This window comes from Chinchilla lanigera, unplaced genomic scaffold (genome assembly GCF_000276665.1).
Source record: "Chinchilla lanigera isolate Chin_1 unplaced genomic scaffold, ChiLan1.0 scaffold00079, whole genome shotgun sequence".
Classification (NCBI taxonomy): Eukaryota; Metazoa; Chordata; class Mammalia; order Rodentia; family Chinchillidae; genus Chinchilla; species Chinchilla lanigera.
Genome location: NW_004955480.1, coordinates 4,284,726 through 4,305,227, shown reverse-complemented (window position 1 = coordinate 4,305,227; position 20,502 = coordinate 4,284,726). Strand labels below are relative to the sequence as shown.

The 20,502-nt window shown below is 35.3% G+C and overlaps 1 protein-coding gene across 4 annotated transcripts in view; it reads left to right on the top strand.

Moving 5' to 3' along the window:
* Positions 1-20,502, top strand: part of Slit2 (slit guidance ligand 2) — a 331,184-nt gene that overhangs the window by 8,933 nt on the left and 301,749 nt on the right. For all 4 annotated transcript variants that reach the window (XM_005402479.2, XM_005402476.2, XM_005402478.2 and 1 more), the window contains exon 4: positions 5,749-5,820. In XM_005402479.2, the coding sequence (XP_005402536.1) occupies positions 5,749-5,820 (72 nt within the window). The remainder of the gene's footprint in view (positions 1-5,748; positions 5,821-20,502) is intronic.

Genomic DNA, 20,502 nt, shown 5'->3' with positions numbered 1-20,502 from the left:
CTCATCCTTTGTCACAGTGTTTGCTGGATGCTGTGTCCTTTATGTCTCCCCTGAAATGAGTAGTTTAGTTTGCACTGCTACAATGTATGTGTGGAGGCAGTGAATGTCAAATATTTTACATTTAAGTCTCTCTTTCATTACTTTTGGATACCTTTCTGCTTGAGTTATGCCTTGTTGACTGCATTTCCCAACTTTGCATGGAATGGGAAACGTCTGCCTGGACTCTGTGCTCGCTGCCCTTCTTTATATAATTATTTACTCTTTCTTCACTGCAGATTATATCTGCTGGCATATTGGTAAAAATGCTTTCAGAATGAAAGCTTGTTAACAATAAGGGTGAGTTAGTATTATCGAAATTGGAATATTGCTTTAAGAAAACATCTACAAGAAATACTTGGCTTTCCCCTTTATAGCATTCTTCCAGTCAGGATACAGTGGACAGTTTCAGTGCGTGCTACTCTTGAAACTCTGGTGATAGAGTGCAGGGTGTGAAGAAGTTGGACACCCTTGTTTGGACACCCAGTTTTGCACACTTCGTAGTGTTCTCTGCCAGTACCTGATTTCTCGTAGAATAACAGGCTAATCTACATCACTTAAATTGGTTGTGTAATGTTGCCTTACAAACTCCCCTTCCCTCTTTTAAATTCAGAAACATTAAGACAGACTTAAGAAATGCATTTATTTCAAACCCTTGTGAGATTTGGATCACATTCCTTCATCTTTAAAAACTATTTTCTTTACATTTAAGACCAGGATAATCATTTGATGTAGTCATATTGGCAGTATAGGATTTATGTAAGATGAATATATATATATATATATATATATATGTATTCCAACAATGCAAACAATTCAAGCAATATATAATATCCAAACTAAATATATGCACATATAGTTTCAAACAATGCTTGACATGCATTGCTTAAAGAACTGTTATTATGCACATATCTGTCATTTCTCAAAAGTTGAGTTTAGGAATTATTTTATCGAAAATGTGTACATGGATTTATATTTACTATTATTGTGTTATGTATTTTTCCCTACCATTCAGTATCACCAATACGAACCATGCAAAGAAAGTACATAATATCCTTCATGTGTTTTTTTTTTTTCAGAATAATTGTCATGTACTTCCGAATATGTAGAGAAACACCAATAAGCAAAGGGATTAAATAGGAAGCAGCAGCTTTACTAGTAATTGTTGACCTCTGTAGCGTGAAGTAAAGGATGAAAGTTTCATGGGTATCCTTACTAAAAATGCAAACTCATTTATGTAATGCAAGCTAAATTAGCAGCATTGCTGAAAATTTAACTTCGTAATACAAGATCAATGTTAACATATTTACCTAAAATGTTAGAATAACACCAATATAAAAACACAAGTGGAAATTTTATCTGAGAAGAAGGGAGAAGGCGCTAACTAATCATTTATGAATAGGAAATAGGAGGTTAGAAATGATATTTTAATCCAGAATATATTGCATATTACAGATCAGGCCTGCTACTAAAATGCCTTATATTTACAACAAAGTGTAAATACAAAGTATAAATTTTTCACAGCCTTTAGTAAAGTTGTTTTCATTGTGTATTAGAAAAAAGGTTGCAAATATTACTTGAAGGTTGAAAAAAGGCAGAGAGTATAATCTCTACAAAGGACAAAAGTCATATAAGCAGCTGGTACATAATAATGTAGAATAAAGCTTGTCAATAATGCCCAGGTGCCCTTCAAATTGAAAGGCTTTAGAATTAGCATTTCAGAGGCCAGTGCTTTGTGCAGCACACAAAGCTCATTCACCCTTCTGAAAATCATGCTGAAATATCACTGGTAGAACAGACAAAAGTTACTGGGATCCCTTCCCATCTTTGTCCTAAGTGAAAATATCACAGAGAAATATATCACACACCTTCTGAAGCCATGAATGTGCAATAGAGAGAATTCTCACACCATCCTCGGATCTCTTGGTCAGATTCCGTTTAGGGATGATGACACATACCTAGGTGGCACTTATATATATATATCCAGTCTTTCTCCTTGGACACAATTGAGTGTCCTTGTTCTAAATTATGAGCATTTGACTTACCTGGTCTGCATAAGGGAGCTCATTTCTGTTGGTTCCCATAAATAATCCCATACAAGATTCTTAATTTACCACATGCAGTTTTTCTGGCCTGGGATCATCCCTTCAACTCATATACACTGGAGTTCTTGTTATGACACTGTGACCTTTCAGCTGCTAGGAACTTTTCTGTGCTATGGAAGTGAGATTACTATTTCTCAAGCCCTTTTTAGTAGTTGCTTTGTACTTTAATAGTCTTAGTGTAATTTTAGATATTTTAAAAGCACTCTTTAGTTTAAGAATTTAATTTCTGGGCATGGTATAAAAATATTTCCTCTTAAATGTTTCCTTTATTGAATATTTTGTATAAGTGCTACTTTTTACCCTAATATTTGTATGTACATTTAACCTTAGTACTGAAGGAGAGAGAAGGGAATAGGAGAGAAAAGTGTACTGATCGATGCTCTTTTTAGAAAAAAGGTAAACTTACACTTTTCCATGTATATTATCATTGTTACTGCGCAATTTTTTGCAATATTACTTAGCATGATGCATGAAATAGAAATGTATCATCGTTGATTTAGACATATTAAGATCATTCATAATACATTTCATGAAGGAATAGTAAACTACTTGAATTCATAGGAAAATGTTTTGATACATTTTTCTTTGTACCGCAAATTTAGGTATTTAAAACGAGTGCCTAAAATAGTTAGCCAGAATCCTTTTTTTTTTAATAAATAAAACTTGGTGTTTTATTTTCAAATGGAAGTTTATAAATATTTAAGAAATGGACGGTATCAAACTCTGCTTTTCTCAGGGAAAGATTGTTGAAGAGGAGAGTTTGGCATAGCATCACTTTGAATTCTTGTATAGGAATGTTTACGCTGTGTTTCTTGGAGGGAGGGATTTAGAAGATGTGTTCCATGTTCACAGTACCTCAGTTCAAGTCCTTGCTCTGTCTCTGAGCTCTATGCTTCTCTTCAGAGCAGCAGTCACAATCATACCTACTCATGGGCATACTGGGAAGAGCGAATCAAATAATTCATGTAAACTTCTCCAACCAGTGCCCATCACGTAGTAAGTGTCAGGCATGTTAGCTCTTACTTGTAGAGTTTATTAAGACCATCAGAGAATATGGCAATGATGACGATGTGACTAAGAAAAAGGCACTACTTGCATCCAATCTGAAATATCTACTTTCTCATGATAGTTGAAGTTATATTTATATAGACCCATTAACAAGAAAGCTAGTCGCAGCTATAAGTCAGGTATGTATCTGAATTTTTTAAAAAACTCATTGAATTTCATTCAACTTCTAGGAGGTGTTGAGACTGTGTGGGGAGTGGGCAGGGGATGGAGGTCAATGCAGAGGAAAGGGGGTAACTGCTGTCAAGGGCACAAGCAAGCAAGTTGGGTGATGTGTCTTTGGTTAGTCAGAGCATGGCATCAAACCGAAGGCAGGTATCTCCAGGAGTATGACAGAGAAATGTTGTCCCAGTATAAAATGTGTGTGCCAGACCTTTACTGAGCTACTTCACAATGCAAGAAGAACAATCTGTTCTCATTCAGCTTTTCTTAAGAAATTACTAAATGCCAGGGAAGATTAGAAAATGTTGAATGAGAACAGACCAGTCTCCTTGCCTTTTAATGCAGGTCAAAACTTAGTAAGTGCCAAAGAGGGAGGGAGGGAGGGAATGGAAAGATTATAATCTTTACACTTGAGGAGACCGGTACATGAGTAACTATATTACAGCACGAAAGACTTACTTTTCAGATGCTTTGAAGACACAGCAAGGGAGGCATTGACTGCATGTAGCAAAATTGGGAAGTTTCACAGAGGATATAAGAAGGTAGTATTTGCCAAACAAGGGAAACTACGTTGTACCAAGAGCTGCCTCTGCAGGGATGTGGGGTGTGAAAGGGCAGACCTACTGAGGCTGAAAAGTTTGTTAATCAGATGGCTTGAATAGGATTAAGAAAACCCATCTCTACCATTTTTAGAAATCAGAATTGGCTCTGAATAATAAACATTTTCCAGGAATGGTTGCTTTCTTAGAAAAGTTTACATTACCTCTTTTGTAAATATTTCTAATCTACAATTGTGACTGATTAATATAACAAGCCACAAGTAAGGGGTATTTGGTTGAAATTAGAAATGGTAGACTCCAGAGCTGCTACTTACTCAGAAGCATGTTCAACAGAAACCAAATGCAAGCTTTTGGATTCACTTTAAGCTTGTCATATGTTTTATTCATATAAGTGGGAAGTAAATCTTCCCTTTCACCACTAAGTTTATTCTTTGATCCTCACTTGTCTTGGCATAGGTTTGTATTAGGATACAATTTATTTATTAAGTGCTGAGAATGTTTTTATAGATAAACTTCTCAATATGAGTTCATGTTATCAAAGTTATGGTCACCATCCTTGTTTCATGGCATCTTTGAATATTGAAGAGGTTCTGATATTGGCCTTGTCCAACTTCCCATTTAATGCAAGATGTCCCTTTAGTATTTTCTTTGCAGGACAAAGAGTCCAGTTTCTGCTTGACTATATGTGGAATTAGGAGTGGAGTTCCCAAAGCAAATCTTTCCATTTTTTATTATCTCTAATTCTTACAAAGGCTTTCCTCATTACCTACTACTTAGGAATTGCAATCACTAGTCTCCTTTCTGCCCTCTGGAGACTAAATTAGCCTTCTAATTCTGCTGGTAGTTGATGATCCTTTAATGATGTCAAGATTGATATCCCTTCGATCCCTATGTCCAAAACATGTATCTTTAAGATACCTATAAGAAGTACCTCTGATTTCTTCAGTGTGACATTAGTTTATGGACTGACTTAGTCTCTCCTAAGCTAATCACCTTGCAGATCACTTGTGTGTATTTTATATTAGCTAGTCTTCCATTCTATTTATATTGAGAAAAAAGGCAGAGATAGACAGTTATTTAAAATTTAATGTTGAAGTGTACACCTAAACCAGATAGAACTGGAATATTTGAACACCAGAGATAGAACTTTCGCATTTTATTTTATAGGCGTAGGTGGCCCCCACCCCAAAGTTAGATAGCATCAGGGCTTAAATTGTATCTGACTTGCAGTCAAATTATTTTCTCAAACTTTGAGAACATTCCAATGTCAGTTAACATTTAACATTTTTAACTCTGAGCTTTAAATTCAGTAAGGAGTTGAGAGTTGTGGGTTTATGTTTGAACCTCGCTGGGTTTTTTGCTGATTTTGCCTATGGGCACAAATGATTCTGTCTTTTCCACACTTTTTTTTTCCTACTAAATAAATTGGTAACAAAATTGAAAGCCCCATCTCTCCACAGTGCCTTGGCTGAAAATTTAGGTCATTTGGAATAGTGTATGAATAATTTTAAGACATCATTTACTGTAGTGTGTGAGTCTGTCATGAACTCCTTTAGCATTGTGTATGCTCTGATTGCAGGGGATTTGAGTTTAGAGTTTAGGCCTCAGTAATCATCATCTGAGTAAGCATAATGGGAAATTTCTTTAAAGAATCATGTAACTAAAGGTGTAACCAACTTTTAATTTGCAATGCTTGAATTCTTTTGAATGTCATTTCATTCTTCCTTGAAGTACAAGATGAGGCGTGCAACTACCAAATTGCGGTCTCATTGTTGGATATTTTCTATGTAACATAAGCTTTGTTTTTGTTTTCTTAAAAGGCGTTTAAACAGAAATCACCTTCAGCTGTTTCCTGAGTTGCTGTTTCTTGGGACTTCGAAGCTATACAGGCTGTAAGTAGACAGAAATAGTTACTGTTGCTTTGAGTAGTACCTTGTGTTTTCTTAAATGTATTTTGGATCTGTTTCCTAGTGCTTTCCTGGAATCTTTCACTAATAGATTAATGGATTCAAAGCTCGCCTTTGTATTTTCTAGAAGTTATTTCTGATTACTTTTCCATTGGCTTTCATGGCCTTATTTGGCTAGCATTTAGTGGCTTATGCATGTTATTGTAATTGTATAATTGTTTTTGGTGATGTGATGATGGTGAGATTTATCTGTTGGAAACTTGTGATTAAATTCTAAAGAGCAAAATTGCTACCGTGCTTCCTCTTAAGAGGAAGTTGGCAATGTGTGCTTGTAAAGTTGAGGATCCCGGTGGCAGTTCTTTTGGTATTATTCCTGTACTCGAGTAGTAGTGTTTATTCGTCTGAAAATATTATTATAAGGTATTTAACAAGTGCTGTAAATTCCCTCTTAAATATTTCTTTTAAAGCCAAAATTCCAAACTCTGCAGTATGAATGACTGTAAGGTTTTCATATCAAATACATCTTAGGCGATTAAAGGAAGTAGTTCTTTAATGGAGCACAATGTGAACATTAGGTAGAATCTGTTTTTCCTTCTTGGAATGCTTATTCGCTGACCTAATGTACAATGGTGAAAACACATTTTGAAAGCTTTTGAAATTAAATTTCAGCCGTATGAATGCTTTTGCGCAGATGGGAGATAAGCTACAAAGTGTTGGAAAAACAAATAGCAATGATTATTGATATTCATGTGTGTTGTGAAAAAATGCTGGGCTATAGAGTAAATGGTTCAGAGCAGACCCACCTGGATGGTCGGGGGGGGAGGGGCGCATCCCATGTTGTCATATCTAAAGAGAAAGTATGCATATTGCTTTTTTCCAAACTTGACTTTGTAGCTGAGGCTTTGTAGCCTACAGTTTAGTATTGTTATCATCTCCAGAAGTAGGAGAACAGTCCTCCCGCACATACCGCAGTCAAAGCCAAGATCTGTGCCCAGTCCTTATGATACCTTATTTCACCCTCGGGAGAACTTTCCCCTCTGATCCGTCACATCTTGTCTGTAGTCTAGAGTCTGACTTCCCTGATTCTGCTCCTCAAGGTAGTCAGAGTCGCTGGCAGTCATATTCTTTTTCTGCTTAATTGGCCCAATTAAGTATGTTTTAAAAAATCAAATAAAGAAACGTCTTTTAACAAATATTCTCTAGGGGCTATTTTTACAAAGGAAATAGTATGTAGGCTGCTATAAAAATTACACATACATATATGAGTTGAAACATATTTAAATATTTGCTTAGTGTTTCTAAGAATGGCCGTAGAGTTGGTTTTAATAGTATTCCATTTCCTATTTTAGTTATGTGATTGAGGAATTTGAAATAACTAACTTCAAGGCTAGTATTCAATGAGCACTATTTTTAAAGTCCTGCTTTGCTAGTGGTGTATATATAAACAACATATAGCAGCTTAGGAAATTGTTTTCTTTGTACCATAAAAATGCATTTAAATGGAATGACAGTTACCTGGAATTCAAACAACTAATTTGAAGAAGGGAAAATGTAGGAAGCAGCTCAAACACTGTCTCTAAGATACAAAAATATTTGATGCTTATTTTAGAAGTATTTGGATCAATTTCTCCAGTAGTTTTCAGGTGATGTAATCCCTTGCAGAATCCCTCATCAGCAAATTATATTCTGTTTGACATTTTTCCTTTTTTGACATGTCTCATAGTGGAGCAAGGGTTTTCCCTGTGTATTTTGTTATGATTTTAACTTTAAGCCTTTTGAAGAAAGAAAGATACTTGAAATATTTGAGAATTAAGAAAAAGAAACAGAACCCATAAAACGATGAGTGTTTTCTATTTAATGTAAGACAAGTTAAAAAACAGGAAAATGGGCAGCTACAAAATATATTCAGAATTTTTATGTACTTGTTTGGCTCACAGAATTTTCCAAGGGAGTAAGGAGCCTAAAATTATGTTATATTGTACTAGTTAATAAGGATGTACGTATTTTGATCTCTCTGTTTATAGCTTTATGGCTTAACATTTAATCTTGACAAGGTGCCTTTCCTTACTTGGCATTTGATAGCTGATGTAGCCACTGGGTGCACCTAGGAATCTGGGGTATATGTTTTATCTGCACTCTCAAGGCAAGAATGTTCCTTTGCATTGAGAAATGTTGCTTCATTTAGGTTTAGGTTTAGGTGAATTAGGTTTAGGTGAATTAGGTTTAGGTGAATTGTTACTCATAGTATTTCTCTTCAGAAGAAAATCTATAGGTTTGAATTAGGTTTAGGTGAATTATTAACATTAGTATTTCTCATCAGAAGAAAATCTACAAGCCACATGTGGCCACGTTTTTGATGGTGATTACTCATTAAATTAAGCAACTAGTATGAAGGGTCTGTACTAACAAAGAAATAAAGGGGCAAAAGCTTGTGAAGCTGCTGCAGGGCTAGTGTAATTATAAAGAACAAAGTTGCAGGTTCATATTTTGTGAATAGAATACAGGTGGCTAGTAGCTTATCTGAGACAAATATTCTAGTGGATGGAAAATATGTACAAATCTACACACAAGAATGTCCTTTACAATATTCATATGAAAATGAATCTTTCTTGCACAGGAAGGATGACAGAAGAAAGGATTCAGGATTTTTGACAAATAACAGGGAAAAATATTAGGATTTGATTAGCTGTTTCATATATATATGATTCATAGGTACCCAACACTCTCTGTCTCTCTTTCTTTCTATATATATGTCATATATTATATATAATACATATATACATTCTCATGAAAGAAATTTAGATGTTCTTGTTATGAATTACAGTAGGATGCCTGATACATTTTTTCTAAAATATGATCAATTAAAAAGTTTACCAGTTCAGGATATAAATAAAGCTGGACTATTAGCATTATTTGCCTGAGATGAAAGCTATCCTAATGTACTGAACATCATGCAGTTTTCTTTGAGCTTTTGTAATGAATATCCTTATTTGACTCTTGGCTGAAAACGAGATGCCAGGGCAAAAACACTCATGCTTTTTGTGGATTCTAAATGCAATATAAAAGAAAAAGCGGGTACACTGTATATGAATTATGATTTGACACGGTTTATTGGTGCTAGCAGCCGAACATGCTTTCCCTTTGCTGTCCGCTCCAATTTCTCTTTGGATGGGTGGAGAGAGCACTGCATGTTCAGGTCAAGATGTTTGCAAAGAAATAGTAGTACAGTTGCAGCTGTGTTTGTTGGAGCAGGAGACCAGTTTAAATAGCATTACCATGTCTCCAGTCCATTAACAGAGCTCTGTAAAGTAATACCAGCTCTGCGTAATCTACAGGACAGTGTAATAAAATTACAAGCACTTGTTGACAGATCGAAAGAGTAAGTAAAGAGAAAGCAAAGTAAAGGCCAGTAGGTGGAAGGTTAAAACAGATAGCACATGGTTTTCTTAACTTATGTACAGTGTAAAGAGACTCTCTCTTCCACTTTGCTCTCCTCCAAAACCCAGGGTGCATTTTTATGATCAACCTAAAAAAAGGTAAATTTATTTTCAGAGCATTCTGCAGCTGGGTAACTGCAAAAGAGATGGTACTAAGTTTTGAGGTGCTTGACTCTGATTGGTTGAAACTGGTGAGTCACCCTGAAATCTTCCAGACAAGTGTCACCTCAAAGGTGGCTTGTGGGTGTGATGCAGGATTTCCCATTTGAGTTTGCAGCTACTGACTTGGGCTCATTAGAGAAGGATTTCATTGATAGTACTGTGGTTAAGTGTTTTGCAATAAATATTTGTTTTGTGGTTTTCAGTTTATTTCTTTCAGTAATGTTATATTTACTCAGGCTTCTAGCATAAGTGTGACTACCCAACACTGCGAGACTTCATTTTCACTTTCCTCTACCAAAAAAGATTAAACAAAATTAACTCCCTGTGTCCCAGTGGCATGCTTTGTTTTCTTCTTTGAATACAGATTCTTATTTCTGTTCCAGAAGTGGCATTCATCATTCTCTGATAAGTTTTACAGCTACTAAATTCTATAACATTTTAAATAGTATTCCTAACACCAAAGACTCGTTCATGGTCTAGTGAATATTACCTGAGACAAATAGATTTTGACCATCTAATTTGATTGGTCAGAATGAAGCTTATCTGCTGTCATATAGGAGCTCAGATTCTCAAAACTGTTTGTGATAATGGTAGTAATTTTTAAAGAGGAAAACTTGGTTTTTTGTTTCTTTGATGTAAAATTAATTTAAATACCTAATTAAGTTGCCTTTATTTCCCTTTTTCCTACTTTCATGGAGTCTTAATTTTTGTTTTCTTAATGTTGTAAGAGTACATCATGCTCACTGTAAAAAAGTTTAAGAAACTCAGAAAAATGCAAGAGGAAGCAAAAATTATTATCTCACTACCTACTAAAACTACTATTACTTGTCACTTATTATCTTAGTTTTATTTTTATGAATATTCATATAAATTCTGGTGTTACATATATTTTGAAAAGTTTTTTTTTAATATCTCCAGGGTCTAGCATAAGGCTTGACCTTTAGAAGCTCTCAATGAGTGTTTGATGTATTGAATTAAATCTCTGTCGAGTTCAGGGTTTGCAACTTGAATAGGCAAATAGTAACTCTGGGAAGCCATTATGGATAATAGAGAGACAAATTAAATTTGAAGGATAACCTGGCTAATTAAATATTTGGTTCCCTTAGGTTTTCCAAACACTGAAGGGTTTCCATAAACACAGTTTAATCAAAATGATCCATTTCTCACCTAGGCAAAATATGCCTTAATTTAATATATTGCTATTTTTGCGTAGAACTGACTCCCTAGGTTTTCGATGTCAAATTAGTTTCACAGGATTCTTGTAGTCAAGCATAAAAACAGACTACAGCAGTGGACTCTGTGTACAAATTCCTCTTGAATTAATTTCTGCCACCTCTGATTAAAATGTGGGCTCCTGGAGGTGTCGGGTGCCACAGTTCTGTACTTCGTTGTACTGTTGGCCTGTTTGGCTCCTGCCACAATAAATCCTGCAGTGGTTGTGTCGGAATTGCAGGTTACAGTTGCTACGGTTACCGTTTTCCAGCCAGCAGCACGTCATTACTCATCTAGCAAGCTGCCCTGATAGCTACTGCTGGTTTCTTTTGCTGAGGCTGCGGAAGAGCCTCACGTGCGGAGGGTGGAAGTTCTTCTGAAGGTGGCGTGTCTGTGTTACAACTTGGTGCAGGGAGACACTGTGTGTATTGTGTGCTGCTGCTCTGGAAGGGGGAACAGATTAACTCCTTATCTTTGAGAACAAAAAATCAGTAAGAAACTTAGAAAGTGTTAACCTGCAGTGATTAAAATATCAACTCCTTTATCACCTACTCATTTATTACTTATAAATGGGCCTAAGAGAGACTCTGTTTTTGCCACTTAAAAAAATGGAGGCGTAAGAGGAGTGCTTAATTTAAAAAGATTGCTATTATGTAATCCAAAGGTTTATTTTTAAGTAGGCAGACAAAAGACTTGATACAGGGGTTTGTGAACACACGCACAGCACCTGTTACTGCTTGCCATGGAAAGAGAAAGTGCAAACTATTCAATAGGAGCCTACTTTTGATTTTGTGTTTTAAATCACCATGTAATGCTATGTTTTAAAGGTATAGGTCCCATGAAAAGTTACGGTTATAGTTGAGATTTTTACCAGGACTGGTGTTGATGGTTTTTATTTCTAAGCAATCACGAGTAGAAAGCTTGTTAGGGAAAGCCGGAAACTGGCAGGCTGACGCTGTTGTGACCTACAGAGCGGGTTCTGGGTGTGAAATCCACAGCAAGTTCACAGCAAAGGAAAATCGAGTGTGAGTTCCTCCACACTCAGTTGTGCTTACTTAAAGGGTTGCTTTCTCCAGTGTAAATGGTTTTACTTCCACATTAGTTTTTCTACTGACAAGTACTCATGGTATGCCAGCTTAAATTTGGAGGCTACTGTGCTATATACCGGGGAGAGGGGACTATCAAAGTATGAGGTTCCCCATGCTATGTGGTATTTACGGACTTCAGCTTCTACTAACGTCTGACTCTTAATGTGTAAATTAAAGCCTAGAGACTTCATTTAAAGTGGTAGTGTTTTCTAAAAGAGGAATTTAAATGTGTGATTTTCAAGTTTAAATCATATCATTGTATACACATCTCTGGGCAATATTTTAAAATTCAACTGTGAATCATTAAATTGCCACAGCCATCTCAAGATTATAATTTGGGGCTGAAGTTCCCATAAATATTAATTCTAGGCATAAGCATACATAGAATTCTAGTTATATTTAGTTAATTTTAATAAATGTACATATCTACCTTGTGTTTTAAAGCACTGAAATTAATTTAATTTATACCACAAGGTGGGTGATATTGAAGAATGTTACATATCTACTTGGGTATTTATAGTATTTTTATCTTTGGAAGTCAGTTAACATTTTTGGAATCAAGTTTTCTTTCCTATAAAATGCAAATGATCATACTATTCCTCTTCTGAGAATGTCACAAGTCATCATTCATATTCTGTATCTAAAAGAACGTTGCTACCTTTCCAGTGATTGAAATCATATTTGTGTTGTCACCCTTTCACTGCAAATAAGATGAAAATAAGAGTCCCTCTACTTTCCTGGCAGCTTACATTCATCCTCAATGTAATACCATGTAAATAGGCACAGCCTCATCAACTTTCTCAGCACTCCAAACTGACATCAAACATGCACTTGTGCTGTTTTATTTCCCTTTACTTGGCCACAGAAAACACATTATAGCAAGGATATTTTTTAATGAGATCTCCTTATCCTCTCCCAGTTGATGAGTAGTATATTTATAAAATGTATCTGTAAAATGGATTAAGGAGAGAAACAAAAGTGCTGTGATTGAGGAACTACTTGTTAGTCCACATATTTACATAACTTCTTGAATGATGTGTTCTCCTGATTGACCAATAAAAGGAAAATAGAATGCTGAGTAAACTCTGTCAACTATACAGGTAAACTATTCTGAAAATCATTCAGAAGATTTCGAGAAGTTGCTTAACATTAGATTTTACTACCAAAGAAAATTTCTGTTTTTAAAACAATATAAAATATTTAATCCATTTTTCTCATAACATGTAAATGAGAGCTGAACTGTGGAATACTGTCATCTTTATATAAATTGCATATGTAAATTTAACTGTGGTTTGAGACTGAAAATTATGTCAAAATGCATTACACATTGCAATCCTTTTCGCATTTGGAATTTAAAATTTCATGATGAAATGGGTGCAAGCCAGGAGTTATTTTTGTTTTGCTTTTGTCATAATTCCAGGGCTTCTCCTAAGAGCACACGCATTGCAGCTAGAGGAAAGTGGCGCATTTCTCTTCATTATCTGTTCCCCATAATCGAGTTAACTTCTGCCATTATTTGTTTATTTAATATTATTTATTATTTATTTTAGGACTTATGGCTATCCTTTACATATATTGACAAATTGTGACATAAGAAATCTCTGGGCAGAAGTTCCAAAATAAACTAAATCCTAGCAAAGGACATAATGAAAAATAAAAAAGACCTAACTGTAACATCACCCCCAGTCTGGAGTAGCCCACTGTGGTGTGGAATGTTTTCGGGAGGACATCTGCACCTCTTGAAATGGCCTCAAGTGAAAGTTTATGGCTGAGTATGGCAACTTGATTTCAGTGTTTAAGAAAAAAAGGGGGAAGAAACCTTAAATAAAGCAGAAATAAATAAGTCTGGAAAGAGAATGGGAGAAGATAGCTTTGCCCCATCATGATAGGTTTCTTCTATTAGTGAGAGATTAAAGCTCGGAGCATGTGAATAGCTGAGAACAGCGCAGAGGAAGGTTGATTGCTTCCCCTCCAACAGTTCCAATTGATTTAAAAAGGCCTAATTTAAAGTTCTGTTTGTTCTATGTCTTAAACCATCAGCATTCTCTTTTAGGGCCAGAGGAATGCTCTGGAGGAAAAAGAATCCAAGAATAAAAAGTCATTGCAAGCCAACAATTGTTCCTAATCCTCACAAAATGCTGGAGAAATTAAATTTATTCTTTATTGCTCAAAGTGTTACCTAGGTCACTGGGCGATGGGAAAATTGTACTGGAAGTCGAGTAGGCGCAAGCTTTGTTTTGTGTCTACATGCTTAACCTTAGACACGACAAGGCATCTTAGAGTGTTGTGGGAACTGCGTTCACAGAATTAACAGCAAGACTTTTATTACCCCGTATTTATAATAGGCTGTGCTGTCAGGAGATGAAAATGTTGTGTTTACATTTCAGTGTTAAATGATCATTTAATTAACACCTAAGGAAAAAAAAACCTTGTGAAATTCTTCGCAGCTTTTACTGTTGGTTTCCTGGGAGGTTTTAATATCCAAGTTTCTTTGAGATTTCTCTTTGTGTGTAGGGAAACAAAAGACATTATAAACTTTTTAAGGAAGACAAACAGTTTAACCTTGACCCTTTTTTCCTAAGATACTAATTTAAATTACATTTTAAATCTGGTATGCCTATTTCAAAGGTTTCTAGACTAATATATAAAAGTGTATCTTAAATGAACACTTAAATTTTGTGTAAACATTAAATACATAAATAATACTTAGTTTGCATTCTAATGTTTTATTATAAAATATTGGAAATTGACAATTAGTTTATTTTAAGATGCTTAATGCATTTAGAATCATAACTATAAATATTTTACATCTTTTAAAGTACTACTGAAGTTATATTGATTTAAGAATCAGACTGAACATAGATATTCATAGGTAAACACATTTTATGGGAAAAGGTACATTATTAAATTGTATTCATAATTAGTTGAGAGACAGTTATATCATGATGAAAATTTTATATAGAGACAGTAAGAAAGAATGTTGCCACGAATACAAACATTGATTCACTTCATCAATTGCTAAAAGTTTAGGTTTTATCAGTGTCCTAATTCTCTCTTGATCTTTTCTGAGACAACTTAGAATGATTCTGTCCCAAAGTGACAGATTTTGGAAAATATAGAATGTACCATCAGAAGCAGCTGCATACTTAGTAACACTTGGAGATATTTCTAAAAAAATTTATAAAATTTATGTTTTCCCATCATTTTACCTCATTGTGAAACTTCATATTCCAATATTTTAAACTTAGAAATATTTAACAAGTTACCAACTTTTAAACTATTTCTTCTTTTTCCAAAGATGAGCTTGCTGTTATAATGCAGTTTTTCTTTTCCTAAATATACTGCTTTTCTTCTTATTGAAACCAAATCCTTTGTTTTAAAGTTTAAATTCAAATGCTTCAGGATAAAACCCACTTTCTGTATTATTCATAGTAAAAAAGTGCAAGTAGGATTGAATGTTATTAAAATCTCTTAATGGAAAGCTCTGCTTTGAAGCAAGAATTATATTCTAATTTTCAGAACACTGCCAAGTGTCAGATAGGCACTTGGTGTGATGTTATATGCTTTTCTCTCATTTTAATTTTCCTGCAGATTTTCTCATTTTCCAAATCTACTTCGTTGTTCAGCCTCTAGGAACAAAAACACACAACTAGGAATATTACTTTAAGTTTTAGATATTTTGGGTGAGAATCCACCTTGTAGTTGAGGCAGTCACTAGGTATAAAATAACCAAACGTCTAGAAGTGTGAAATTCAAAGAGAAGGGTAACAAAACACTGAAATTTAATGTGGTGAATAGCCACTGTATTCTAATTTACTATGCAGTAGTTCCAGGCTAACCGGGTGATAGCAGTGTGGAGGGGATAAAGAATAAGGAGAGGGATTAGGAGATAGGTCTGTGAACTAGAAAAACAAAATTTTTGTCAATGTTCAAACTGCTTGAAGAATAAGTAGCTAGGAAAATTATAGGGAATCTCATTTAACATAGAGAAATGTATTGCTTCTACACTATTTCTTGTACTACGCTTTTATGTTGAGAAAGTCAATATTAAAATTTGATGCATTATTTATTTTGAACCTCTTCCTAGGTTCTCAAAAGACACAGTCCAGTTTTAATGATAGATAGTCTCTGGTTTACCTCTTAAAGATAGGAATAGCTGCTCTTAACAGAAGTGTGCTCTAACAAATGTGTTTGATAGTTATCCAATTAAATTATTTTCTGTATTGAGGTTGGAAGGTGAGATGTGTAGAAATACTCTGTGTTTTACTCAGCAGTGATTTCAGTAGTTAAAATTATCTTTGCTCATGTCAGCCTCTCCTCCAAGCCTTTGCAGGTTTACAGCAATCTAGTTATATATGAACTCTTCAAATTTATCATTGCTGTCCTAGCCTATCAGCTGGCAGGCAAGCGGTACTTCACGTGGCCATCTCAAAGTTCCCTGCACATTTTGGACTCTTTTCTTAACTCCAGTTGCAGAAGCACAGTGTACCTCCTGAGGAAACGTTTTCCTTTGTTAGCCCTTGCTCGACCTCTTCAGGTATTCACATGACATTTGTTATAACTGAGTGGTTGTGAGTATAGATGGTTGACTCACACTTCTGGTGTTTAAATCACATAATGTGTAACCCTGGAAACGTCATTTACCTGCCTTGTTCCATGGTTTCTCTGTGGATTAAATTGAGGATACTAATGGAATATACCGTATTCTATGCAAGTGTTATGTCAGTTATTTACTACCCAGACAGGATATATGGTTTATGTGCAATGCTTAGTGTGTTTTACATGCTCTGTGCTTTGTTTTGATTTAAATTGTTTGCATCCTTTAATCTGCTATTACTGCTTTTTGTCTTATAACAATGTGCTGCTGCATATTGCTGCTTAAACATGCCATGTATGTTAACTTTGCAAAGGATCCTGTCTGACATTCATTTCTTTCTTTTTCTAGCCCCTTGCAGATTGCTTATTAATTATTTTTAGCCTGAGGTTAAATGGTAGGCAAATTAAGGTTGAAACAGATCCTAGTACTACTTGGAATTTGGAATGAAGTAGGTGGTGGCATAAAGGAGCATTGGATGGAAAGTCAGTGTTTATATCCCTGAGTTTTCTGACCACTAGTTTCAAATGCTGAACCTACTTACATGGTTGCTTTCTGAGGTCGATTTCTTTGCCAATAAGGTATATAGTAAGTCAGATAAGAGAGGGACCATGTCAGTTTGTGCGTTTACCATCATCTTTCAAAACAGAGCATGAAGCCTTCAACTCTAAGGGATGATCAAAAATGGTTGCGGAAACAGAGGAGGTCAAAGATTTTTCTACATCTTTTTTCAAAATGTATAGGGAACTTTTCTTAGGGCTTGCAAGAATTGTAATGGTGGAATTATTCATGGTAATGAGCCAGGAATTAGATAATTAGGTTGTGGATGAGTGATTTTAAGATTGTTCTCTTTCCTATTAGCAATTTAAAAATAAAAGCAGTTTCTTTTCCAATAAATGTAGCCTGTTTGCAATTTGCATGGCTTTGCTATTACATGTGAATTGTTTGAAGCTTTCAGTTAAAAAAATTCAATTAAAGAAGATTTGATGGTTATATATTATGAAGTGGTGAACTTGATACTTGATAATCCCTCAATATAGGGTAAGTGGTGTACAGCTGAAGTGGTTTCAATAATCACCTGCCTCTGAAACAACGTTAATGGTAGCAGGAAGAAATGAGTTATAAAGCACACAAAGGAGGGAAAAACTGGAGTTGTTTGTTTAAGGTTTATTTGTTCGTATTTGTGTTATCATCCTTTCGAGAACAGGCTTGAGGCCAGGGACCATCATTTTCTGTAATTCTCCCTAGGAAGTGCTTTGTGCACCCTAGACGATTTATTTTCCTGACCTTTTGAGGACAGAATGTGTGGAACCTGAGTACCCTGAGGGCAGACGGAATCTGGAGTCTATTTCTAGAAGGCCAGTCTCTGTGTAAGTTGATGTAGTGTTTTTCCACCTCCCTTTAAGGAGAATAAATTCCATACCTAATGAATAGTTTCAAGGAAAGTTGTTAATCAGGTACTTCAAGTGACCACCCTGGATTCTTCTTTCATTACACAGGATCGTGAAGGAATGAAAAAGCAACACAGTTACATTTGATAAAAGGAAATACCTTTTTCCTCATCCCACCCACCACTTAATCCCCTGGAATTTAGTTAACACGGGAAATTACTGCCCCGAATACTGTGTTTGAAATTATGAGGTTGTGTCCACATCGCTAACGTTTGTGGCAATACTAATTACGTTAAAAATAACAAAGTATGTAGATTGCGATATTTCAGGACAAATGCTTTCCCCTAAGAGCGCTTGAAAAGAGTTCTTACTAGTTCTTGTTGATACTACAAGGAGGCCAGATGCAGGGGGGTTTACCATTGTTATCAGGGATATTTTGCATTTTGAGTTAACCAGTATCATTATGTTACCCTGTAATGGGAAATTACATCAAAATCAGGTGAATAATGTGAATGTAATATTACGGATGAACAATAATGAACTATAAATGACTCAATTTTATTCAAATGAACAGAGGTTTTTCTTCAACCCACTTCCCATTGAGAAACCATACCTTAAAAAAAGCTACGGGATTCAAAACTGGTTTTAAAAAAGGGAGAATAGTTTGAAACAACAATAATGTTCAGGTGTCACTTTGTTTTCCATGTTAAGTTACTTGAATTTGAAAAAAAATAAAAAACATTGTTCAAATGTAGGGAACATGTTTTAAGTGAGATTTCATTCTTTCCAAGTAAATGTGATATTCCTGATTGTCAGTGTGGATCTATTGCAAGATTCTTTGGGAATATTTTTTGGTCATATTTGTATAAACGATTCAGTTTCAGATTTTTAAAGATGCCATTCCTCTTGGCAGTTCTCAAGCACATATTGTTGTACTGCATTCCATTCATTTGTAGACCAATTTTATGTTGTGCTATGTTTCAGAGAAACAATTCCTAAAGTGTGCACTGGAAAATGCAAGAGAAAAGTACTGCATTCCGTGGTCAGATATGCTGCACAGTAATGACAGTCACATCCTCTGTGGTGATGACAGTAGACACTTGTGTACTAGAACTCCAAAGTGTACTACAATAAAGAAATCTAAGTTCTCAAAAATTTGTTTCTCAAAGTTATTTCACTGCATAGCTCTCCTGTTTCCCCACTTCTGCTTAGTCCAGTTAAATAAAATAGCAAGAATAGCTTTTAGCTCTTACTTTTTCATAGTTGGGAATGAGATTTTCTTAAAATAAAAATGGTATTTTGAACATGGAGGTTGAGGCATTTTTTTTTTCTTGTACTAACAGGATCAGTGAGGGGTACATAACTTCATATAGTGCATTGGTCAAGAAAATCTGTTTGTCTGAATCCACTTTTTTTTTTTTTTTGAAAGTGTAAACTACTTGTGTTTGAAGTTTATTTTTTTTTTATTTTAAAAATAAGAGGAGGAAAACATTAACAGACAGACCTCCTTTTACAAAATAGCAAAAGAACAGTACAGACAATACAGAGTTACAAAGTGGTAGGAAATTAACAATGCTTGTTGTATTACATATTGATGTCTTCAAAGTGGTTCCTCATGAAAACAAATAGAGACATGCAATATTGATCAATCAAGGAAGAATCCACTTTTGAAGGTGAAGTTGACATCCTGTTGTTACCTTCAGGGAGAGAGTAAGTTAGATCCTTCTGTGGCTATTTCTTTAACCCAGGACCATTAACAGAGTGCTACTGTTTGCTTTAAGTATAATATTTGTGTGTTAGGTGTAAATATGCACAAAAAGCCACTCAGTATTTTGTGGCGTAGTCTCTCTCCCTCTGCCATTAAAGCACCTGGGCTTTTTGGCAGAGCACGTGCTGTGGATAGCACCGTTTAGGAACACCCTGGGATGCACGTCGGTCCTCGGAGTTAGGCTGCACGTATGCACACAAGGGTGGGTGCTGGAGCCCCAAACATTTTATGCACAATTGATGTGTTCACTCTCTTTGACTAAGATGTTTCTTCCCAGCACTAGCTGACAAAATAACTCACTTATGAGACATTAGACACAGAAATAAAAATAGAACTCGTGTAACAATTCTTGAAAGGCAACTTTGAAAATACAATTGACTTGTGTTTCTCACCAGGACACTCACTCAGAATATTACTGAAAATTACTATCCTTTCTTTTATTGCCTCATCATGTTGCTTTCACCATCAGTTTTTGGTTATATTACACATTTTAAGCAAAATGATAGAAAAGAATTAGACATAAAACTGAGTTAAGGCTTAAAGATTACTGTTTTAAATAAGCGTAAGAGAAATATTTCACTTCAAATTACAACCAGTGCTTGCAAACATTTATTTTGTAGGCGCTGAGTTGGAACTTTGTTGACTAAATGACTGTAAGATTATACACAGTGAAGTCAAATGCATCCTTCCCTGTGAGGTTTACTTGCAGGGCTTACTTTCTGGCTTTAACTAAATGCATAAAATACTGCATGTTGTAATAGTTTCAGTCTTCTTTGCTGAGTATGCCACCCTCTCCTTTCCCCTACCCTGTTTTATTTTTAACTTTAGGCTCCAAAACCATTTACCACCCTGAATATTTTACTTACTTAACTTCTGTCTCTCTCATAGTATATGTGCAAGACATATTGCTGAATGAGTTAAGTGTGGGCTTTGCAAGGAACTGCCAGAATTTGAATCCCACCTGTAATGAATACTAGCCATGTGGCTTGGAGCATGTTACCTAACTCCTGTGCCT